Raw genomic sequence first — 25,446 nt, forward strand, 5'->3', positions numbered from 1 at the left:
TGTGCAACAAAATTCTAACATGCTTAGAATAAGGAGTTCACAAATTAATACATTAAAATCATAGTATTAATTAGCTAATCGCTATTCTGTACTACTGTTCCTGTCAGTGCCTAAGTGCTGATTGGCTCAGGCATTGATGGTAAAGTTGACATTAAAAAAAAATCAGCATGTCAAGAAAAAAATCTGGTCCTGGCACGAATTCCCTCCTATCAACATTGGGTGACTCTCCTCATGCCCTTAAAAAATAAAAAAAATCCCTGGTGGTCCGGTAGACCCCTTTTGGCTTCCCTCACAAAAGGCTATAGTGGTCCAGTGGAGCCCAACCATCCAGAACCAATAGCCAAAACCCTAGTGGTCCAGAAGTGGGATCACCAAGGCAAGCCAGACATGAACTCTCCCACCGCTCCCCCAGATGAAGTGACCCTTGATGGCTTAGGCCCATCCCTACTAGAGCATGACATGGGGACAAATTTTTCCCCGTCTCCATGGGAACTCATTTTCCTGTCCTGTCCTGTCCTGTGAGTTCTTTTCCTGTCTCTGCCCCATTCCTGTAAGTTCCATCCTCATCTGCACAAGCCTCAAACACTTTAAAATCATAAGTGTTCAAAGCCTGTGCGGTTAAGGCAGAGCTTACAGGAATGGCGCCATGGATAGTACCAAAACTCACAGGGACAGGGAAATTGAGTTTCTGCTGGGACAGGGCAAATTTGTTACCATTGTCACTCTCTAATCCCTACCTCCTGCAGCCTCGACATTCCTGGTAGTAAGCAGGAAGGAGAGAGTAAAGTATCCTTCTCTTCTCCTTCCAGGGGTACATTATCAAAATCTTGTTTCCAACAGTGGCCAACCCAGGTCCCAAGCTATATCCTAAGTAGTAAAACAGATTTTATGTGGATTATCCTAGGAATAAGCAGTGGATGTCCCCAAACCATCTCAATAATGGCCTATGGGATGAACCGGGTAGGGCCTAACCACACACACACACTATCTCTCTTTCTCTGATTTATTGTGACTAGATTTGTTTAGTGTTTTAGTTTTCTGTATAGCAAAGTTACTTACCTGCAAGTGTAGTAAGTCTTCTCCAAGGACAGCAGGCACATATTCTCACATGTTGGTGACATCATCAATGGAACCTTGTACGAACAGTCAAAAGTGTACTGTCACTTTAAATTTTAAAGACCACTAGTACTGCGTGTGCTGGTGCCTTCCTGCCCGAGGTCAGCTTGCAGGATCCACAGTTCAGCAAGATAGTTAAGAAGTCAACTAGAGGAAGTAGGTGGATTGTGAGAATATATGCCTGCTGTCCTCGAACACATGCTACAGGTGAGTAACTTTACTTTCTCTAAGGACAAGCAGGCATATGATACTCATATGATACTCCCAATCTGCCAGGATCTTGCATCTAGAAAGAGGATAGGTAACAAACATGAGCCTGGTGAAGCCCAAAGGGCTGGAGGGAAGTTGGTGTGTAAGAAGAGAATAAATTTGTAGAATTGCTTGCCCAAACCTACTATCCCTTCTAGAATGATTCTCTAAATAGTAATGGTAAGTGAAGGGGTGGATTGAGGACCATGTGGCTGCGTTACAAATATCCTCAATGGGTGTAGAGCGAAGATGGGCTACTGAAGTTGCCATGGCTCGCACTTTGTGAGCAGTAACATGGCCTTCAAGTGTCAGTCCAGTCTGAGCTTATACAAAGGATATGAAGTCCACTAGTCGAGTGGAGATGATTCTTTTAGTGATAGGAGTTTCAAGTCTGTTAGAGTTGAAGGACACAAAAAGTTAAGTAGATGCTCTGTGAGGCTTGGAACAATCTAAGTAGTAAGCAAGAGCATGTTTACAGTCCGAAGTATGGAGCTCTGCTTTACCAGAGTGAGAATGAGGCCTTAACAAAAAGACAGGTAGAATTATGGACTGGTTGAGATGAAATTTGGAGACAATTTTTAAGAAGAACCTTGGATGTGTTCAGAGAACAATCCTATCATGGTAGAATCTTGTATAAGGTGGTTCTGATATGAGAGCTTGAAGTTCACTGAGCCAGTGTGCAGACATAAGCGTGATGAGGAAGACTACTTTCCACATAAGATGTTTGAGCAAAGAAGTGGAGAGAGGCTCAAAGGGGGACTTCATCAACATGGAAAGAATGACATTGAGGTTTCAGGAAATGACAGGAAGCTTGAGTGAAAGGTTGGTATGTTACAGGCCCTTCATGAATCTGGAAACCAAAGGATGCACAGATAATGGTTTCTTATCTAACAGTGAATAAAAGGCACTGATAGTACTGAGGTGAACATGCACTCAAGTATTTTTGAGTCCAGAATTGGAAAGGTGACGAAGATAATCCAGAACCAATGGTAGTGGATAAGTAATTGGATCTAGAGAGTGGAAACTGCACCAGTCAGTGAAGCAAGTCCATTTGAAATTATAGCATTGCTGTGTGGAAGGATTTCTAGAAGCTTCAATAATAGCTGACAGTGGAGCAGACAGGGTGAAAGCATCTACTCGCTTGGAGAAACATACCATGCTATGAGTGTTAATGAAAGCAGATTGGGATGAAGAGAAAGCCTTTGTTCTCTGAGTAGTGTTGGAAACAACTGAAGTGAGATGTGTTCTCGAACACAGAGCTGGAGGAGGAGAGGGAACCATGGTTGACATGGCCAACGAGGTGCGATGAGAACTGTGGTGCCTTGGTCTTGGCAAAGAGTAGAGTTTTCTCAAGAGGCATTGGAAGGAATGCACAGAGGAACTTCTCCAGACAATTGAGAGTATAGAGTCTGGATCAGAAGTGTGGAGGTTTGTTGTTCCAGGAGGAAGCAAAAAAGATCTATTTTGGGATCCCCCAAATCTGAGAAGCTCTGACACTAAACAGATGTATGGATAGACCACTTGTGAGGTTGAATGAGTCTGTTCAGTTTGTCTTTTAAGATGTTTTGTTTCTCTTTGAAATAGACTACTTTGAAAAGGATGTTGTGCGCTATCGCCCAATTCCACATTTCTGTCACCTCTTGGCAGAGAGGGCAAGAGCCTGTGCCTTCTTGTTTGTATATGTATAACATGATGACTTGATTGTCGGTTTGAATGAGGATTATACAATCAATCTTGAAAGGTGTGGAGGGCAATGTGAATTGCTCAGAATTCCAGGTCATTGATATGGAGAGTTTTCTCATGAGTATACCAGATTCCTTGAGTGTGGAGGATGTTAAAATGGGATCCCCAGCCTAGCATGGAAGTGTCTATTGTAAGGAGTTTCTGGTGAGGAAGAGGCTGAAAGAGAAGGCCTCTGGAGAGATTAGACAGAAACATCCACCACTGGAGGGAGTGATGAAGTACTGAGGTCACCTGTATTTGTGCAGATGGCTTGAGACTGTTGGGAGGAGAGTCCATTGTGGAACTCTGAGGTGTAGATGTGAATGGAGTGATGTTTACTGTGGAGGCCATATGACCCAGAAGAAACATAGAAACATAGAGTATGAAAAGGGCCGACGGCCCAACAAGTCTGCTCACTCAAGAACCCTCCCTCCTCCCTCCCTCCTTCGGGAATCCATCTTTTAAGCATTCCTCTGGAGCGACCCCACCTGTCTGTCCCATCGTCCCTTGAAGTCGAGCATGGTTCTTGCTTCGACTACCTGACGTGGAAGACCATTCCATCGATCAATTACCCTTTCGGTGAAGAAATACTTCCTGGTGTCCCCATGAAATCTTCCTCCCCTGAGTTTTAGCGGATGCCCTCTTGTCGCCGTGGGACCCGTAAGACAAAAGATTTCTTCCTCCACATCAATATGGCCTGTGATGTAACATCTGGCATGCAGAGATGCATGACAGGGTAGAGACTTTCTCACACAGGTGCATGAGATTGTTGATTCTCTACTGAGGTAGAAAAGCTCAACTGATTCAGAAGAGCTTCTATGAACTCTAAGATCTGCATGGGTTGGCGATGTGACTTCTGATAGTTCACAGCAAACCCCAGTAGCTCTAATAGTTGAACTGTGGCATTGAAGGCATGCTGTGATGATGAAGGCTTGATCAACCAGTCATCCAGATAAGGAAACATGTGAAACTCCCATGAGCGAAGGGTTGCAGCTACTGCTAACAGGTATTTCATGAACACTCTCGGCACTGATGCCAGGCCAAAGGGTAAGACCTTGTACTAGAAATGCCAAGAACCCACTCAAAAGCAGAGTATTTCATATGGGCAGGTAAGATTGGAGTGTGGGTGTATGTTTCCTTGATGTCTAGACAGCAGAGTCAATTGTTCTTTAAGAATGGTAAGAGAGTTCCCAGAGAGACCATGCAAAATCTCTCCTCCACTAAGTATTTGTTGAGAGCGCAGAAGTCTAGAATTGGGCAGAGAACTCCATTTTTATTCAGTATCCAGAAATACTTGGAGTAGAACCCTCGGCCTCTCTGCTGAAGAGGTACTTATTCTATTGCATTGAGGCTGGTAGGACAGGTGCAGGAACTTGCACAGGGTGCATCTGCAATAAACTAGCCAGCTCTTGCTGCAGCAGCGCTTGAAGCTACTCTTGCTGCAAAAACACCGATACCAATGTCAACAAATATCCTGTAGATGCTTGCTGAACTGGTGTTGAGGTGTAGGGGACCTCGAAAGAGGCACACATCTGAGGAGACACCAGTTACAGGGATGGAGATCGGTCATCTGTTTGTTGATGTTTGAAATGCTTCGATGGAGTTGATGCTTGGGATTATGCCAAGGCATGTCTGGTAGGGGATGCATGTTTGTGCTTCTTAGCTCTTTTAAGAGCCTCCCCAGATGCTGGTCACACTGAAGAGGAAGAGGTAGAGTCTCTACCATGGGTTGTCAATAAAGCTGGTGTCGGTGCTGATGCTGCAGCAGAATGAGGTTTAACATCAGGGCTGGAGTCTCCAGCCATACTCGACATCGCTAAAGATGTACCGAAAAGCTATTCAAATTGAAGTTTATGGGCCTTGAGCTACCTCTTCAGCGTACAAGAGCAGAGGATGCATGAAATGTCTCAATGGTCTGGACCAAGACACTATACACACCAGTTGTGCGGATCAATGTCTGATATGCTCCTATTGCATCAAGAGCACCCTTTGAAGTCACTAGGCACTTTGGAGATTGAGGGGAAAACTGCCAACACAAAGTAAAAGGGCTCAAAGGCCTGGGGAGTGCGAGTAAAACTGAACCCAAAAAAAGAGTCAATGCTCCCGGTATAGAAAAGCTTTCAGGGAGGCCTGAAAGCCCAAAAATGAAAAAATTGAAAATGTGAAAAATTTCAACAAAATCGTAGAACTGAAAAAGGAACAACAAAATACAAGAAAACCAAGGAACAAAAAAAAGGAACAAAATGCCAAAGTTTGAAATGCTGAGAACACAGCTTCTTAGCTCCACAGAAAAGGAAGAAGTGTGAGTCCTGCGAGTCGATGTCGGGCAAGAAGGCACCAGCATACGCGTGGTATGGGCAGTTCTTAAAATTTAATGTTACAATATACTTTTGACTGTCCATACCAGGTTCCATGGATTATATCACCCACTGTGAGAATGTAATGCCTGCTTGTCCTTGGACAAATATCTGGTATTTTGCTCTAATAGCCTCTTTGGTGGTTGGGTATACACCTGACTGGGGAGCAAACAAAATAAAAAAAGAAAACTACTGTTCACAAACACTGCTTTTCTAACTCTCTGGTCACTACAATATAGTCTCTTAGTTTAGATAGATTTTGCCTCCAAGCTTATAGATTCTACCGCAGAATGAGAAAAAAGCAGAGAGATTGTGAATGTCTGCGTAATTGGCCTGCCTTGACCAGGCAGGATGGGGTGTATCTGGCCTGTCTCAAGCATGTGGGATGGGGCTTATCTGGTCTGCCTTGGGTGGGCGGGAGTCCCACTGGACCACCAGGGCTTTGGCTATAGGTTTGGGGGGCAGGGGGGGGGGGTCAGGGTCCAATGAACCACCAAGGCCTTTTTTGAAGGGGGACCAGACTTCTGTAATTGTCAGGGGAGGGGAGCATAAGACACCTGATCAGGGAAGGTGGTCAGGTTGGTGGAAAGGAGTATTATTAGATACCCCTTCTTATCCTGACCTGGATTTGGCATTGTTTTTGCCAGCACTAAACACGCTGGACAGCATTTTCTTTTTAAGCATGCCGCAGGATACTTAATGACCGCATTTAAATGTGTACCCATGCTGAAACCATTAGAGTGTCGATGGAGTTGAGGCACACTAACGCTAATTGCCTTTAGCGCTAGCATTAGATATTGAGCATCAGGACTTAAGAATCTGTTAAATAAAAAAATAAATCTCTAAAATAAAAAAAGGACTGATAAGAGCTATGAAATTTCATCTCCAGGTATATACAGACCAAGGAATAAACAGGCATGGGACAAACATATCAAGTTGTCAATGAGTCGGGGTCATTCAGGTCAACTCTGGTCCTGATAATCATTCTGGTCACTTTGGACCAGAAAGTGGCTTACTTGCTCCTCTTAACTGGTCTTCTGAGGTGGGAATTCCTAAGACACTGTCCCCTAATTAGTGAAGGTAAGCCCTCCCCACAAAGATCAGCCTAGGTACCCCTTTCCCTCCCCCTACTCCAAATCCCTAGTTTTCTACCCCTCTTCCTTCTCTTTCTAGGCTTTGGGCAACTCCTTTTTCCCTCACAGATTTCTTATTTGAGACTACTTATGCAAATGAAGTTCTCTAAAGGCTGGCCCCATGGGAGCTTGTTTCCCTTTAGATCTCTTTCTTCCCAGTACCTGGATCCCATATGACAAAATGTACACTCCATCACAGAAGTATACACAATATACAATAAACATTCAATAAAAATTACAAGCTCCAATCATAATAGCAGTATTATGCTCCAGAAGAATCAAAATACATGCTTACCATTTCTGGCAAAATTTGCAATGGCAAGTGCCCCTGCAAGCTGCAGCTGATGGTTGTTAGAGGGTAGCCAGGAGAGTACTCTCTGGAAGACACTACCTTTTCCACCATCAAATAACTTTTGCATCGATTCATCTACAGGAAGCAATATAAAAAGTAAAAGGGCATGAAGCACACAGTTTTTTAACCAGAAGAGATTTCTAATTAAAAATTTAAGTGATATCTATATATGATCAGTATTTCTGTTCTTTTAAATGCTACAATATGAAGGGGTGCTGAAAAGTTCTCAGCCCAACCAGCCAACTTCCTAAATTCTGAGCGTTATTTTTTCACTGTAGCTGAAAAGAGTGTTTATCATATTGTTAAATGCCAATTTGCAGAAACAAAATTCTGTTTTGACATTGATTCAGATCACTGATTGAACCATATCCATGTCATTCTCTTTTTGGTGGGCTGAGAACTTTTCAGCACCCCCTTGTACATGGTGCTCACCTCCAAGAAGTAGAAGAACCAAAAGGTCAGAGGCTGTTTTGAGCTCTGCAACTTCATCCTCCTTATCACTGTTTACAGTGTGATGGACAATTTCAAGTAAGTATTCTACTAGTCCAGCTTCAACCAACTGAAATTTAATAATGTCTGAAAAAAAATGACAAGAATGTTCAAGATCAGAAAGCTACCACAATGCACATTCATATATTCACACAAATTCTCAGCCAAAAGCAATCTAAAAAAACCTGGACAGCCATAACCAAAGGCTTCTCTCTACTACTCCTAGGAGTACACAGTCAAGTCACATTATGATGACCACACAGCTAATGAATAAATGCACATATTGTGCACAGACTTCGTAGGTATATAAGGTGGGATGTTAGCAAGTTGCCAACATAGCAACTGTGGCTGTCATGGCGAAAAAAGCCTGATTTATCAGACACTGAAAAAGGTATGATCATTGGCTACCGGGCCAAGAGTGGCAGCATTTCAGAAATGGCAGAGATTATAAACTGTTCACCAGCTGCTCTAGTTAAAGTGTACCGTAAATGGACGAATGGAACCTTTTCGACAACCTGACGTGGTAACTGCAGGGCAGCATGATCTATCGATGCTGCGTAGGTTGGTACAGGCTGATCAGCACGCTACTATGGAGCAACTCACCATCCAAAATTAACCAGGGGACTTCCAGATGTGTGTCCAAAATGACTGTGCAGTGAACCCTGTTGCAAGTGGGCCTCCGGAGCAGATGGCTGGTGACTGAACCCATGCTCAGGAGGTTTAATCGCAATTTGCACAGGAGTTACAGACATTGGACTTGCACCGACTAGCAGTGGGTTACCTTCTCTGATGAGTCATGTTTTGAGCTCCATCGAATGGATAGATGTTGGCATGTCAGGTGTGAAACCGCTGAGAACAAACACCCAGCAACCACTGTTGGATGTACAGTAGCTGTTGGCAGCAGCATTATGGTCTGGGGAATGTTTTCTTCGTATAGTCTGGGTCCCTTAATACCTCTGAAAGGCACTCTCACCGATATGGATATCTCACTGTCCTTGCTGGTCAAATACACCTGTACATGTTGACGGTCTTCCCTATGGCTGATGAGATCTTTCAATAGGATAATGCAACATGTCATATCAGCAGAATTGTTCGCGACTGGTTCGCAGCTCGCACAACCAACACTTCCAGTTACTTCCCTGGCCTCCGAATTCCCCAGACCTTAATGCAATCAAACACATTTGGGACCACCTCGATCGACATGTTGGATGACTGGATCCCCCACCAAGCACCCATCAGCAACTGTCAGATGCACTGCAATCTGCATGGCTTCAGATACCTCTAGCAACCATCCAGCATCTTACTGAATCACTCCCACGACGGCCGGCTGCTGTCTATACTACCAGATGTAGTTATTATGGATATTAGCAGATGGTCTTAAAATTGTGACTTGACCATGTATTTAACATTTCTAAAATGCTGAAAGGCATATGCAGTGCTGTACATTTGACATTCAACAGACAGTCCCCGCTCTGAAGAACTTACAATCTAGTTTGAACAGACAGATAGGACATATAGGGCTAGGGGAGTTCCTTGCAAAGAGAATGCTAGGAAGGACATAGGTAATTTTATGATGAGTGGGAATTAGGAGATGAAAGGAGACTCGAGAAAGTGGGCTTTTAGCTTGGGGAACCTACTTTATTTGGTGCTGTGGAAGAACAGTTGAGTTCTGTTTGAATCAATTTCATCATACACTGGTCTTGTCATAGCTGGGACATTGGCTTCAGGTCTATAGTAACTGTTCTCATTATATGCTGGGCTGGCACAGACAGCTGGTCTCTGGTGTGCACTGATCCTTTACATTATACATTAGTGGGGCCACGGGATTGATGTTCATCTCTGGTGCGCACTGCATGTTGGAGCTGGAATTGCAGCAAGAGGCCTTACATCCAAACACAGAAATGGATATTGAGATGGAGAGCTCCATGAGCATCAGAACCAGGAGAATACCTTTAGTTCCTGGGACAACCATCAGCAAAGCATTTCTGTACATCAAGCAGCCAGGTTTACAACTGTAAAGTGAACCAACCTTACAGATGCTAGTGCCAAAATGGATGCAAATAATAATTATTCCAATAAATGCAGAGCTGCTAATATTCATTCCCAAGCTTCCCTTTACCAAACACAGATTTATATGATTCTGTGATTCTCTCCCTCCAGGCTCTGCTTCAGTACCGACTGATGCACAGACAACCAAGTATGGTCTGAGCAGTGAAAAGGAAACAGATCAGTCCTATGCACTCACACAGCCAACAAGCTCAAACAGAGTATTTGATTACTGAAAAAAAAAAATTGTAAACCTCACCTAGGAGAAAAGGAGCAAACTGGGAGAGCGGGATGCAATGCCACTGAAACTGCCCGCTAGTAAATCCTAGTTGAAAGCCCACTGGAGGAGAATGCAACAGGGTTAGAATCCTATGAAGGCAATGTCCAGGAAGGCTTTTGGAGATATTCCCTGAAATACACCCCTCTCCCCTCCCCACAGCCAAATAACAGATCTAATTAATTAGGGGTTAAAGGAAATCTGATCACCTCATCCACCTTCTAAAAATCATGCATTTACTGCCACTTTCACACAGGATCACAAACATAAGAACATACTGGGACAGACCGAAGGTCCATCAAGCCCAGCATCCTGTTTCCAATAGTGGCCAACCCAGGTCCCAAGTACCTATCTAGATCCCAAGCAGTAAAACAAATTTTATGCTGCTTATCCTAGGAATAAGCAGTGGATTTCCTCAAGCAATCTCAATAATGACCTATGAACATCTCTTTTAGGAAATTATCCAAACCTTTTACAAACCCTGCTACGTTAACTGATTTCACCACATTCTCCAGCAATGAATTTCAGAGTTTAATTACACATTGTGTGAAGACCTAGATTTTCTCTTTTTCCTTGCTGATCTGCTGATACCATAATCTCCATTGTACACTCTGATCATCTCAACAGCACCTCTTTGAAATCCTGTCATTCAGACAAATAAAATATGACACCATCTAAAAATTCTATTTTCTCTGCCACTCTATTTTCTCTGAAATAATTTACCTCCCCATCTACATCTGTAGACTTCCTTAAAAAAGTTCAAATATGATTTAAAAACGTTCCTTTTTGAAGATGTCTATAATTAAAATGCATGATACTGTTCTCAGCATGAGCCTACCAAATGCACCAGACAGATCACCACCTCTTATAAGAATAGTCTTACTGGGGGGGGGGGGGGGGGGGGTTAGATGCACAAAACACGGTCATTAAGACCTTATGAATTGGTGTTGGCCAATTTTTTGGTCGACTCTGGAACAGCGAGTGAAACACCAACAAACCTCCTTGCCAACCAGGCCTTAGGTCCTCTCTCTGTATCCCTATGTTGACATTGTAATGTAGCATATTATGCCATACTTTGGATTGTTATTTGAATATTGTTACTGCTGTATTTGTTTATCACTAATGTTTGACTTACTCTAAGGCCCTGTTTTACTAAGGTGCGCTAACCAATTAATGTGCGCTAATCGATTTATCGCGTGCTAAACGCTGATGCGTGCACGTTAGTCTATGGACACGTTAGCGTTTAGCGCGTGCTAATTGGTTAGCACACCTTAGTAAATCAGGGGTTACTGTATACATACAGACACACATATATATATATCCATACAGAACACACACACATTCGTAAATATATGTTTATTAAAATCTTTATATACCGCCTATACAGTCAAAAAGGATCAAAGTGGTTTACAGCACAACTCAATCAAATTTGTGAAAAGAACTCCATTAAAAATAGGAAAGAAAAAGGAAAATAACATTGCTAATAAAATATAAAATTATATAAATATATATATATATATAAAATATAATAAAACGGTAAGCCGCACATGCGCACTTCCTAAGCATGCGTCCGTTTTCCGTGAGCTGTAGCTAGGAGTGCACATGCGCAGCTCACCCCCTGCCCTCTCCGTCGCCTCCCGGCTCCAGCGGCGTGGCAGTTTTAAAAGAGGCGCGGGATTGTTTCAATGCGGAACCACCAACCGTTAAAGCTCCTGGCGCTGACTCCCGACGGTGGAGGAGAGGCAAGGTAGAAGAAGATTTCTGCTGCCCGGCACCCGAGTCCTTTGCCGCCCCCCACTTCCCTTACCGCGGCCCCGACTGGCGATTTAAGCAGCATGTCCAGCAGTCTTCACACGCTGCTTCGGGCCCTTCTACTGCCCTGATTTGCTCCGGACATGCCAGAGTAAATCAGGCCAGTAGAAGGACCCGAAGCAGCGTGTGAAGACTGCTGGACACGCTGCTTGAATCGCCATGTGTAGTCGGACCCGCGGGAAGGGAAGGGGGGGGCGGCAAAGGACTCGGGCCCGCGTTTGTAGTCGCGACTGGGGAAGGGAAAGGGGGTAGAGGAAACAATAATGTTGCTGCACAGGGAACTGGTGTGGGGGGAGGGAAATGAAAGGGGGAGGGAATACTGCTTTGGACAGACAAACAGAGGGAGGAAGGGAGACAGAAAGACACAGGGGCAGGTGCACAGGGAACTGGTGTGGGGGGGAGGGAAATGGAGGGGGAGGGAATGCTGCTTTGCACACACAGACAGAGGGAGGAAGGGAGCCAGAAAGACAAGAAGAAAGACACAGGGGCAGGTGCACAGGGAACTGGTGTGGGGGGAGGGAATGCTGCTTTGGACACACAGACAGAATGAGGAAGGGAGACAGAAAGACAAGAAGAAAGACACAGGGGCAGATGCACAGGGAACTGGTGTAGGGGGAGGGAAATGGAGGGGGAGGGAATGCTGCTTTGGACAGACAGAGGGAGGAAGGGATACAGAAAGACAAGAAGAAAGACACAGGTACAGGGAGATATACAGAAAGACAAAGGGGGCCAGGGACAGAGACAGACAGAAAGAAAGACAGCGGGAGTCGCGTCAGGAGGGGTGCGGGATGCCGCAGAAGGAACTTTTCCAATGGGTGCAACTGGGCAGCTGTCGGGAACCTCTGATCAGGGGCAGAGCAAGGTAACTGTATCATAGGGATAAGAAGGAGGAGAGGGGGAGAAAAAGGAAGGGACGCCTACTGCTGGACAGGGGGAGAAGGAAAGAGGTGCTGATGGACAGGGGGTGAGTGAAGAAAAAGGAACGGAGGCCTAATGTTGGACAGGGGGAGAAGGAAGGTGCTGCTGGATAGGGGGGGAGGTAAAACAAAGGGAGAAGGGCTGCTGCTGCATAAGGAGAGCTGTGAAGGGGTGGTGGTGGACACAGGGGAGGTAAAAGGAAGGGAGAATGGACAGGGGGAGCAGGCAAGGGGTGGTGATGGACAGCCAAGGAAAAAGAAAGACAGAAAGAAAGAAAGCGGCTAAGGAGAGAGAGAGAGAAAAAGAAATAAAGAGAGACACACACACATATATTCTAGCACCCGTTAATGTAACAGGCTATAAGACTAATATATATATATATATATCTCCATACAAATAACTTTTTCTTTTGGTCCCTTTTAATGCAGAGTCCTTGAACCTGATCCCATGAGATTCCTGGATAAAGGGGGAACAAGAGTCTGGTGGGGGATTTCAACATCCAAAACATCAAGCACTGCTCCCAGAAGCTACTGCCAGCTCACCCTGCAGTCCACAGGAAGCTCCTGGTTAAAAAACTGCCTTGACACCCATCATAATGGCTGGGATTCCTTTATCACAAAACACAGATTGATGTGGGAGTTGACTCTGCACTGACAATGCTGCTATTCACCCTCTTACTGTCGGTATTGGAAACTATGCCTTGCCACCCCATCCCATGGCTTCTAGACATCACTGTTGGCTATGATAGTAAATAAAAGTCTCCAGCTTTGCAGTGCACCATGGCACTAAAACATCCTACCTTCAACATAGAAACATATGGCCCATCCAGACTGCCCATCCATATCTGCTATCTCTTCCTCCTCTGAAGAGATCCCACATGCCTATCCCATGCTTTCTTGAATTCAGACACAGTCCTCATCTCCACCACCTCCACTAGGAGGTCATTCCACACATCTATCATCCCTTCTGTAAAGAAGTATTTCCTTAGATTACTTTCGAGTCTAGCCCCCTTCAACTGCATCTGATGCCCACTCATTCCAGAGCTTCCTTTCAGTTGCAAGAGACCTGGTCACAAAGATATTTAAATATCTCAATCATATCCCCCCACTCTCTCATCTTTCTTCCAAAGTATACATATTGAGGTCCATAAATCCACTTATTTTTTTGCAAATAGGGCAAGTTTATGATGCTGTGTTCTTATTTGAAAGCCCTGAACATCTGGATTTGCCCAAATTCTCTGAACTAAAGGTTCAATAGATAAGGCAAACAGCACAGGTGATAGGGGGCAGCCTTGTCTAGTGCCCCATTGAATAAGAAAGTCTGGGAGGCAGGAGGGAGGTGGGACGTGTCAGAGTCAGCTGGGACAGGAGGCGGGAAGGATTCCTCCCATCCTGGCCCACCACTGGACCAGCAGGGCTTGTGGCAGGCTTGAGGGAGGCCTCCAAAGCATCAGGAGACGGAGGGAGGGGAGACAGGGTACAGAGCCTGGCAGGGCAGGGGAGGGAGGAGGGCTGGGTACACAGCCTGGAAGGGCAAGGGAGGGAGAAAGGAGGGCTGGGTGCAAAACCTGTCAGGGTAGGGGAAGGAGGCAGGGAGGACTGGGTATAGAGCCAGGCATTGGAAGGAGGGAGAGGGGCTGCGTGCACAGCCTGGCAGAGCAGGACACTTGAATATAAACCACCAGGTTATATTTGAGTTTTTTTGGGGAAAAAAAGGTCACCTTGGTTTATATTTGGATCAAGTATATACTGCACAATAATGCAAAATATATCCTAGAAATGCTGCAGGGAAGCAGGGGCTTTGATAATGGGAGTCATCTGACTCGGTAATATCTGAGCATATTAGCACTATGTTAGCTGCTGAAATTTATTTGCAGTTAGCCACTCTGGGGTCCTTTTATTAAGGCGCGCTAGTGCGTCTTAGCACGCATGAAAAATTAGCATGCGCTAAATGCTAACGCGTTCATTATATCATATGGACGCATTGCCACGCGTTAGCATTTAGCGCGCACTAATTTTTAGCACATGCTAAGACACACTAGTGCGCCTTAGTAAAAGGACCCCTATGAGTAGCATTTTATTTAAGGTGAAATATAAATTAAATTTGAATTGTATTGTCCATTTTGTAAACAATACTTCATAACAGAGGCTCTAAGGGCTCCTTTTCCTAAGCTGCGCTAGTGGTTTTAGCACATGCTTAGCGCGCACTGCAATGCCGCAGGCGCTAGACGCTAACGCCTCCATTGAGCTGGCATTAGTTTTTGGCACGTATAGCGGGGTTACCGCGTGCGGCAATGTAGCACACGCTAAAAACGCTAGCGTACCTTAGTAAAAGGAGCCTAAGTGTGCCGTTATTGTGTTAAACCCCAGATAACTTTAGATATGTAAGAATTAGATTATTTTTAGTCTATTATTTTATTCTGCCTATGTTCATTAGATTCAAGGTGGACCACAAAAAAAAAGAGATTCCCGTTATATTTAGAGAGAAATTACAGCCAGTTTCAAACTAATTAATAATAGGTAGCCCGAGAGCCCGTCTTGACGGGCGAACCTAACGCGGAGCTGGGGGGCCCGCGTGGTAGCCTGTCGGAGACGCGGGGCCGGTGGGGAAGGGGGAGGCAGGGGATTGGCTGGTGGGTCTTTCCCGCTGTTGGGAAGACCTGCCATTGTAGGGCTGCGGCCGTGGAGGGTGTCGGGAGGGGGGTTTATAAGCTGGGGCTTGGGAGGACTCAGGGCGTTGCTGGTCCTCTGATGCGAATTCCCGCCCGCCCGCCCTTTGGTTCACGGATAGGTGGGCAGAGTAGGGAGGTCTTGATGGTATCCCAAGCTACTGGCTGCTGGGCTCATCAGGGGGATGAGCGGTGGGCTGGCTGGGAGCCGTGCCTGGTGGGTCAGGTGACCCGGGATAATGGGGCATGTGGGGGACATGCCACCCCTCAGATCCTTGCTTCCATGGCGGGGTCGGGGGCCATAAATTTGTTTACAGTAGCTTGGAAATTTTGTGTTATGTTAATATGCTGTTTATATGTTTATATTTATCAATCTGTAATTACCAATAAACAGGGCTGCGGCTAATTTTCACAAGAAGAGTTGTGTTTTTGTTAGAGGGATAAAGGTGGTGGGGTTTATGTTAAAGGGTGTATATAGGGAGCTGGCCTATCCAGGTTCCGCTGTTAGTAAAATACATTCTAGTCTATTGCTGAAAACAGATTTTTAGAGCTTTATGAAATAATAAATAAAAAGCTGATCTTACTTTTAATAGTATTTCATTCTAAATTTTTACATGCTGATAATGAAAGTAGTGTTCTAGTATAGATTTATATTGAATTTTATGCAAGTGGGATACTTTAATTTTAAATGTAGGAACCAAGAAATAATTGTTTGAAAGAAGCTACATCTGTGAAAGGGTTAAGAATTTATCTTATATAATAAAATGCCAAGCGCGCATGCGCACTCCTGCCTGCGTGTTCCGTGATCCGTAGGTCCGTGGCAGGCAGGAGAGCACATGGGCGCTTACAACGGTCCCACACTCGAACGCTGTGGTCGACTCTTTTACGCTGCACGGCCGAACTCTGCACTCTGCAGCTCCTCTCAAGAGCCTCACCAGCACTCCAGCGCTGTAGCAGACGAACTCACAGCCACATCTAAGCGCCAGATCCTCTAAGACAGCTAGCGACACGAGGGGCCGGGACTTAGGAGAAGGAGAGCAGGCCCGGGATTCGGCCGGCCCCGGCCAGGCAAGACCCATCTTCCCCGCCGCACGCAGGCCCCGGCGATCCCCGCCGGCAGGAGGAGGGCTTCGAGGGAGCCGGCTGTCAGCGGAGGGCAGACGGGGGCCCAGGACGGACTTGCTCCAGCTCGCGCCACATTCCCATAATTAAAAATAAACGGCCCCACACCGCCTCCCTGCTCGCGCAGACCTCCATCAACGAAAAACGGCACTACCATTTGAAGTTTATTTTAAAAGTTTAAAGTCGCTGCGGCTCCTCTTATGAACCGCACCTGCGTCGGAGAAGGCTTCCGATGCAGGCAGTGATTGTGAGAGGAGCCGCGGCGGCAACTTTAAACTTTAAAAATAAACTTCAAATGGTAGTGCCGTTTTTCCATTTCCGGCTGTGCCCTTGCCATTCCTTTTGCTTTCTCCCTAGCCCCGAGTGCCCTACGGGTCTGTACCTTTGTATTTATCCTTTTGAGTGCGCTTTTTAATACTTGAGGCAGCAAAACAGCCATGCAGGTGGTGCCTGAGCAACAAGCCTGTCTTGCTGTCTTATCCCACCAGGCCGTCTGTTTCTTTTTTTTTTTTTTTTGAAGTTTAAAAATTTTTTATTAAACAAAATGAAAACAGTACACAGGCAGTATGCCAACAGCAAAAGTACATTGCCCACATGAAACAACAAAACCCCCCCCACCCCCCCCACCGAGTGATACAATATAAGCCTAAAACAAAGGAAGATGCAAAAGAAAAATAAGAAAAGTTTCAAAGTAGACCTCGCCAGGAGCTATATCGAGACCACTGTCGATGAAACAATCCACAGGAATCATTATTTAGAGCAGTCAATTTGGACATTAAGTAAATTTGGTCAACCTTATGTAACAGTTCAGTACGAGAAGGCAAAGAGTCCCGCTTCCAATATGTAGCCACTAAAAGTCTGGCTGCCGTAGCAACCAGGGCCACAAAATGATTCTGATCCACATCCAAACTTCCCAAAGGATAGTTAAGTAAGAATGTTTCCATACGCAATAGGATGGGTAAGCGTAACACATCAATCAGCAGTCGTTGAACCATCTTCCAAAAAGGTACAATCTTAGTACAATCCCACCACACATGCCCAAAGGAGCCCAGACACCCACAGTTGCGCCAACAGTGCCCGTTCCCACAGTGATAGAAACGATGCACCTTTTCAGGCGTGAGGTACCACTGAAATAGCATTTTATACCCCTGCTCCACTAAGGGAGATGCCAAGGAGACTCTCAGCAGTGTACCATAAAGACAATCCCATTGTCGATATTCCAAAGCCCTCCCTAGCAAGAGTTCCCAACGATGTTCATATGTGTGGGCCTGTGGTCGAGTGTATAAAAGAGCCCTATAGAGACGGGAAATAAGGCCTACCCCAGATCCCATCCTAAAAACTTGTAAGAAAGCAGAGTCTGCCCCTTCCCACTCTGGGATCACCCTCTTCACCATAAAATCTCGAAGTTGGACATAGGCGAAAAAGTCAGTCGAGGGGAGATCATATATGGATTGTAAGGCAGCAAAGGGTACCAGTTGTCCACCCACTACCAGCTGACCTAGGACCCTAAGACCCTCCATTTCCCAACGCCGAAAAATCCCAGTATCTTTAGCAGGCAGAAAATCAGGGGCAAATCTAATGGGAGTAGCATAAAAATAGCGCTGACGTGGGAACCAAGCTCGTCGAACCCGGCTCCACGCATGCAAAGTACATTCCATCCCATAAGATGTCTCAGTCTGCAGATCCCGAAGGATATCAAAAGACAGCCAGGGCACTGCTGCCAAAGGGTAAGTAGGTTGTAAGGCCTGTTCTAGTGAGACCCAGCGCTGGGAGGGATATGCCCAATGAAATAGTCCCTGCAATTGGGATGCATAGTAATATGTAGAAAAATCAGGAACACCCATTCCCCCATGTAATCTGTCCCAGTACATACGTTCCCTCCGCACCCTAGGGGGTTTACGTGTCCAGATATAAGCAAAGGCCCGCCTTTGTAGCCTAAGCAAGAACCGTTTAGGAATTGAGAGAGGTAGGCAGGAGAACAGATACAAAAAACGAGGCAGCACATTCATACGCAAAGCACTAATCCTACCCATCCAAGACAATCTCAATCCCTCCCATCGGTCCAGATCGGCAAATACAGTTCTTAGCAACGGAGGGTAATTCAATTCAAAAAGGTCAGTAAGTCTTCGAGATATACGCACACCAAGGTATCTAATGGATTTAGCCGCCCATCGAAACGAGAACCTAGTACGTAAGTCCGTCACCAATAAGTCCGGAAGGGAAATGTTAAGCAATTCAGATTTTTCGATGTTAATTTTAAAGCCAGCTACCACACCAAATGTAGTCAAAACACGAAGCGCCTCCGTCAGAGAACGAAGTGGGTGGGTCAAGGTAAACAAAATATCATCAGCATACAATAAAATCTTATGCTCTTCACCACCCACCACAATTCCCCGAATGTCAGCATTCGCACGTATAGAGGCTGCTAAAGGTTCCATGACCAGCGCGAAAATCAGTGGTGACAAAGGGCACCCCTGCCTAGTTCCTCTACGGATTATAAAATTAGCAGTATATCTTCCATTAACTCTTAGACAAGCCTCCGGGGCAGCATATAATAAAGTCACCCAGTGTAGAAAAGCACCCGAAATGCCCATTTTCTTCAAGGCCGCTAACATAAACGGCCAATAAACCCTATCAAAGGCTTTTTCAGCGTCAACTGATAACAGGACTGCCGGAACAGAATTTTGATGGGCCACTCCAATAAGATCTAACACTCTTCGGATATTATCACCAGGTTGCCTCCCTGAAATAAAGCCACATTGATCTCCATGAACTAGGTAAGGCAGAAAGCGTTGTAACCGGACTGCCAAAATACGAGTAAACAGCTTATAATCAACTCCTAACAATGAAATAGGGCGGTAAGACCCACAAAGGAGGGGATCCTTCCCAGGTTTAAGAAGAAGGGAGACCGCTGCCTGACGAAACGAATACGGCAGACAATCCCCCTCCAGAAAAGAATTAAACAATCTAGTCAGAGGATTGACTATATGGGCCTCCATTTTCTTATAAAACAGGGGGGAAAAGCCATCAACACCCGGTGCCTTGGAAGCAGCCAGATGACGTATGGCAGCCACCACCTCAGCGGGTTGAATAGGGGAAGAGAGCCACTCCGCATCAACTTCCGCCAAACAAGGCAAGGTAACGTTAGATAGAAAAGCCTCAATCTCCCCCTCCGTGGATTCAATTTCCGGAGTGTACAGAGTCTGATAGAAGGATAAAAAAGCCTGATGGATGTCCCCATCATCCACACAAAGCTGACCCGAATCATTACGAATCCGAGTTATGGAGTGTTGTGCTTGAGTTTGCTTGATCTGTGCAGCTAACAAGCGGCCTGCCCTACCACCCCATTCAAAATACTGTTGTTTCCGCCTCTGCAGGGCCCAAGCCATGCCCTCTAAATCAAGTTCTTGTAAATCTCTCCGGCACTCCGTCAACGCAACCCCCCCAGCCACCGACGGGGCTCTCTTGTGAGCATTCTCTAGGCGTCGAAGGCGAGACACTAATTCTAATCTGCGTGCCACTCGACATTGATTTCTGTACGACCCCCTCGAGATACAACAACCCCTAAGGGTAGCTTTAAAACTTTCCCAAAGAATTGCAACATTAATGCCAGCTATGTCGTTGAATGCAAAAAATTCCTCGACATCAGTCTCTAAAAGAGTCAAGGTATTGGGATCTTTTAACAAAGAGTCATTCATACGCCACAAGCGACGGCCGCCTCTAACCTGTCCAATCTGTAACTCCAGAGTCAAAGGAGCATGATCTGACCACACCCGGGGCTCAATACTGGAGGCCAGGGCTCGAGGCAAAGCAATACGAGGTAGCATCCACATATCAATTCTAGTATAGGAATTATGTTTCGATGAATAAAATGTGTAATCTCGCGTGCCTGGATGTAAATAACGCCACACATCTATCAAATCATGCCTACGCAAGAAGCGCAGCAAAGCTCTTCTGTCGCCTCTAGCGTAGCGGATGGATGAATTTGAATTATCCTCCTGAGGATAGCAAGTAAGGTTAAAATCTCCACCCACAAGGAGTGTACCTTCTACATGATCTAACAGCACACGTTCTAACAACGTAAAGAAGGCCCCCTGACCAGCGTTTGGGGCATAGACATTCAGCAAACTATACAAGGCGCCATCCAACTCAGCCTTGACCAATATGTAGCGGCCCTCAACATCCCGCACCACCTCTCTCAACACCACCTGGACACGTTTATGTATTAAGATGCCCACCCCCTGGGTCTTTTTCCGAACCTTATTAGAAGAAAGGAAAACGTGTGGGTAGTTGTGGTGTGTAAGCAATTTCTCATAATGAGATTGAAAATGGGTCTCCTGAATAAATCCAACCGCACTATTCAGGCGGCTCATTTCTTTAAATAACAAGCGTCGTTTTTGTGGAGAATTCAGCCCATGTACATTATAAGATAGCAAAGTGAGTTTATCCATTTGTACCAGAAAAGAAAAAGCACAGCATTACCAAATCAACCATTAGTTCCAAAGCAGCCAAATCAACCAACCCCTGCAATCGTAACCTTAAGAGAAACATTATACAAACACTCTTCCATACAATCATACAAGAAAGCACTCGGTCACCACTTTTCCCAGCACCAACACCCCCCCTCCCCCCAACCCCCCAACAATACCCCACATGGTCCAGCCACCGAAGCACCTGGTAACCATGGTACAGGAAGTGTAGAGAAACAGTTCACAAAGGGACCCCCAGAACAAGCCCTATAAACAATCTTCGCGACAGATGTCGCTCAGCAAAGAGAAGAAAAAACAGTCACAGCACAAAATTTCTTAATCACAGTGCATAAATATAAATGTTCAAGTGGATGAGGGGGCAGCTGTCTCCAAAGGGCGACGAGCTGCAGCCGATCTAGCCACTCTCTGCCATCCCAGCCCTCTTCCTGATTTGGGCACAGGAGACCTCTGAGGAAGTGGTGCCATTTCTGAAGCTGCCATCAAACCTGCTTCCACCATTCGAGCCTGAACATCCGCCACAGTTATTGCAGTGTAGGTCTTGCCTGCATGTGTAAAAGCCAGTCCGATGGGATAAATCCATCTATATCGAACACTGCGCTCCTGCAGTATACGGGTGCAGTCTCTATACGTGCGACGGCGGGCCAGGGTTGCTGGAGCTATATCAGGATAAACATCAATGTCCGCTTCTTCCCATTTCACAGTTCCCCCCGAGCGCCTCACCGCCCTAAGCACATGCTCCTTATCCATATAGCGATGGAAACAAGCCACAACATCACGAGGGCGGTTCACATCACGAGGGCCAGGTATGCGGTGTGCCCTATCCAGCAATGGTTTACCCACTTCCACAGGCAAGCCAGCAGTCTCTAGTGCCTGTATACATATATGATCAATCACCTCCATACAGCGAGGGTCAGAAACAGTGTCTGGCACACCCCGAAAGCGAAGGTTGCACCGTCTGGAGCGATTCTCCAGATCCTCCAGCTTAAGGGTGCTCACATCAGCCTTTTCCTCCAGCGCTGCAATCCTGCCTCTCAGCTGTGTTATTTCAGAGCCATGTGCTTCCACTGCAACCTCCGTCTCTCCCACCCGATGTCCGATTTCACCCACCTCTCGTTTTAGCTCAGCAACAACAGCATGGATATCAGCTCGAACTGCAGAGATTTCAGATTTCAGTTCTTGGAACCAACCACGCATCTCCAGCTGTAGAGTCGGCAGCGTTGCATCAGCAGGTGGGCCCTCCGCAGCCGCGGCCGGATCGGGCGCCATTTTAGAGCCAGGTTTAAGAGGCCCATTCGGGATCGGTGAGGAGAACGCTTTAATATCTGTTTGTTTTTTTCGCGTCGCCATCGAGACGCAGCAAGGCAGCTTCACAAACAAGCTGAGGGAGGCAGACAGTGCAGGCACGCGAACTCGCGCGAAGATCGCCAAAAACAGCACGGGGGTCCGCGGAGCTATCGCTCTAGGCTGCCATCAGCCACGATGACGTCACTTCCCTCTTCCAGGCCGTCTGTTTCTTAACGATTAATTATGTGCCAAGAATAAATAGGGAGCCGATGCAGAAGCTATGTGGAGGGAGACAGCAGAAAGGGAAGAGGTAAGTGGTACATGCTGAGAGGGAGACCAAGGCAGGAACTGAGGAAGATCCAAAGGCAATTGTCTGACTGGTATAAGGAAAAGAAAGAAGGGAAGAGATGGAAAAAGACCAAAAAAATTAGCTATAGGGGCCTCTACAGACGGAGAAAAAAAGAGTAGGGATGTGAATTAATTAGATTCAGTTCATTTAGACAGCTTAAAAATCTTAATGCATGTAAACCTAAAAACCAACATATTTTCAACTGATCTGAGTGCATTAGAAAGTTCTAATGTTCATAACCTGAGCACATTAAAGACGAATATGGGGAGCAAATCATAGTTTGTATAGAAATATATAAATTCTTATTGTTTTTAATAGACCCCCTAACGCTAGTGGTACACCGAAATACGGCGCGTATCGGGTTCTTCAATAAAGTTTGACTGTTAACCCATTGCTGCTGCGCTTTCCGGTACGCCTGGACTTGGTCATAAATGGCATTACTGGAAGGACAGCAGATGTAGAGGTTATGGCCCCGCTAGGGACAAGTGATCACAATATGATCAATTTTACCATTGGCATCGGAAAGGGGAAACCTATCAAGACTAAATCCACAGCCTTTAACTTCAAAAAGGGGAATTACGACAGCATGAGAACCATGGTTAGAAAACGGCTCAATAAGGGCAAAGCGGAATACCAAACAGTCGATCAAGCATGGTCCCTACTGAAAAACACCATCATAGAAGCACAGAATCTACACATTCCGAGGATATCCAAAGGAAAGCGAAAAAAGAACAAAGGTGAACCAGCTTGGTTATCCAAAGAGGTGAAAGAGGCAGTGAGGGAGAAGAGGAACTCGTTTAAAAAATGGAAAAGGGAAAAAACAACGGAGGCCTGGAACTGTCACAAAATCGACCAGAAAAAGTATCACAGAGTGGTAAGAGATGCCAAAAAAGTCTATGAAGAAAAGATAGCACAAGAAGCCAAAAACTTCAAGCCCTTTTTTAGATATATAAAAGGAAAGAAACCGGCAAGAGAGGCAGTGGGTCCTCTAGACGACCAAGGAATGAAGGGGTCAATTAAAGAGGACAAACAAGTCGCCGATAGGTTAAATTCATTCTTTGCCTCGGTCTTCACAAATGAGGACATTTCATCAATACCAGACACAGGGAAGATATTAACCGGAGGCATAGAGGAGAACCTCGCAACAGTAAATGTGACATTGGACATGATATACGTTCAGATTGACAAACTAAAAAATGACAAATCCCCTGGACCAGACGGAATTCACCCGAGAGTATTCAAGGAACTTAAGGTGGAAATTGGTGAACTATTACAAACCGTAGCTAACATGTCAATTAGAACAGGGCAGATACCAGAAGACTGGAGGACAGCAAATGTCATCCTGATTTTCAAAAAAGGATCAAGAGGTGATCCAGGAAACTACCGACCTGTAAGCCTCACATCGGTTCCTGGGAAGATAATTGAAACACTTATTAAAGACAGCATTGTGCAACACTTGGAGGACCACAACCTAATAAGGGATAGTCAACACGGCTTCAGGAAAGGGAAGTCTTGTTTGACAAATTTACTACAATTCTTCGAGAAAGTGAGCAAACATATGGATGATGGTGATCCAGTAGACATAGTTTACTTGGACTTCCAGAAAGCGTTTGACAAGGTCCCACATGCAAGGCTTATGAAGAAACTACTAAGCCATGGAATAGGAGGAGAAGTGCACAGATGGATCGATAAATGGCTAGAGAACAGAATGCAGAGGGTTAGCATAAACGGGAAATTCTCGGACTGGGTGAAAGTGACTAGTGGAGTGCCCCAGGGCTCGGTTCTTGGGCCTATTTTGTTCAATATTTTTATAAACGATCTTGAGGAGGAAACAACATGCAATATAATAAAGTTCGCCGATGATACAAAACTATGTCGGGCGGTTGGCACTCAAAGTGACTGCGAGGAGCTCCAGAAGGATCTAAGACAGCTGGAAACGTGGGTGACAAAGTGGCAGATGAATTTTAACATAAATAAATGCAAAGTAATGCATCTAGGAAAGAAGAACAAAGAACACGATTACAGATTGTTTGGGGTAACATTAGCAAAATGCAAACATGAAAGGGATTTGGGGGTACTGATAGACAGAACCCTAAAGCTATCAGCGCAGTGTGCGGCGGTAGCGAAGAAAGCAAACAGGATGTTGGGCATGATCAAGAACGGGATCACGAGTAGATCGGAAGAAGTCATAATGCCACTTTATAGAGCAGGGGTGTCCAATGTCGGTCCTCGAGGGCCGCAATCCAGTCGGGTTTTCAGGATTTCACCAATGAATATGCATTGAAAGCAGTGCATGCAAATAGATCTCATGCATATTCATTGGGTAAATCCTGAAAACCCGACTGGACTGCGGCCCTCGAGGACCGACATTGGACACCCCTGTTATAGAGCAATGGTCAGACCACACTTAGAATACTGTGTCCAACACTGGTCCCCTTACCTCAAGAAGGACATAACTCTGTTGGAGAGAGTGCAAAGGCGAGCCACGAAACTAGTCAAAGGAATGAAAAATTTTAGCTACGAAGAACGCCTCAGGAAACTGGGACTGTTTACACTCGAGAGGAGAAGACTGCGAGGCGATTTGATTTAAAATATTAAAAGGATTTGATAAAATAGACCAAGAAGCAGCATTGCTAACATTTTTAGATGTGACACGGACAAGAGGACTCAGCCTGAAACTGTGTGGCAGCAGGTTCAGGATAAATGTCAGGAAGTTTAGTTTCACACAACGAGTGGTGTGCGCTTGGAATTCTCTTCCGGAGAATGTTGTGGCAGAAACTACTCTTCTGGGTTTCAAACGCAAGTTGGATATACACCTTCTTGCAAATCATATTAAGGGATACGGTAATTTCAGGTCTTCAAAATAGAGAACCTAATGGGCCGCCGCGTGAGCGGATCGCCGGACTTGATGGACCTCGGTCTGATCCGGTGAAGGCATTTCTTATGTTCTTATGCCTCCAAGCCGTGGCTCCTCCTCCCCCCCTCCCCGCCCCTCTCCTTCAGGCTGCGGAAGAGAATGGAGTGTGGGGCTTGGTGGAAGTGTTTGTGTCTAGGTTGCAGGA

At 45.6% G+C, this 25,446-nt stretch overlaps 1 protein-coding gene across 5 annotated transcripts in view; it reads right to left on the reverse strand.

Annotated features, from left to right (window-relative positions):
* The window catches only part of RAP1GDS1 (Rap1 GTPase-GDP dissociation stimulator 1), a 286,317-nt gene that overhangs the window by 154,509 nt on the left and 106,362 nt on the right, over positions 1-25,446 (reverse strand). For all 5 annotated transcript variants that reach the window (XM_033957405.1, XM_033957396.1, XM_033957423.1 and 2 more), the window contains 2 exons: positions 7,362-7,505; positions 6,873-7,004 (listed from right to left, as the gene is read on the reverse strand). In XM_033957405.1, the coding sequence (XP_033813296.1) occupies positions 6,873-7,004; positions 7,362-7,505 (276 nt within the window). The remainder of the gene's footprint in view (positions 1-6,872; positions 7,005-7,361; positions 7,506-25,446) is intronic.

The sequence above is a fragment of the Geotrypetes seraphini genome, chromosome 1 (assembly GCF_902459505.1).
Source record: "Geotrypetes seraphini chromosome 1, aGeoSer1.1, whole genome shotgun sequence".
Classification (NCBI taxonomy): domain Eukaryota; kingdom Metazoa; phylum Chordata; class Amphibia; order Gymnophiona; family Dermophiidae; genus Geotrypetes; species Geotrypetes seraphini.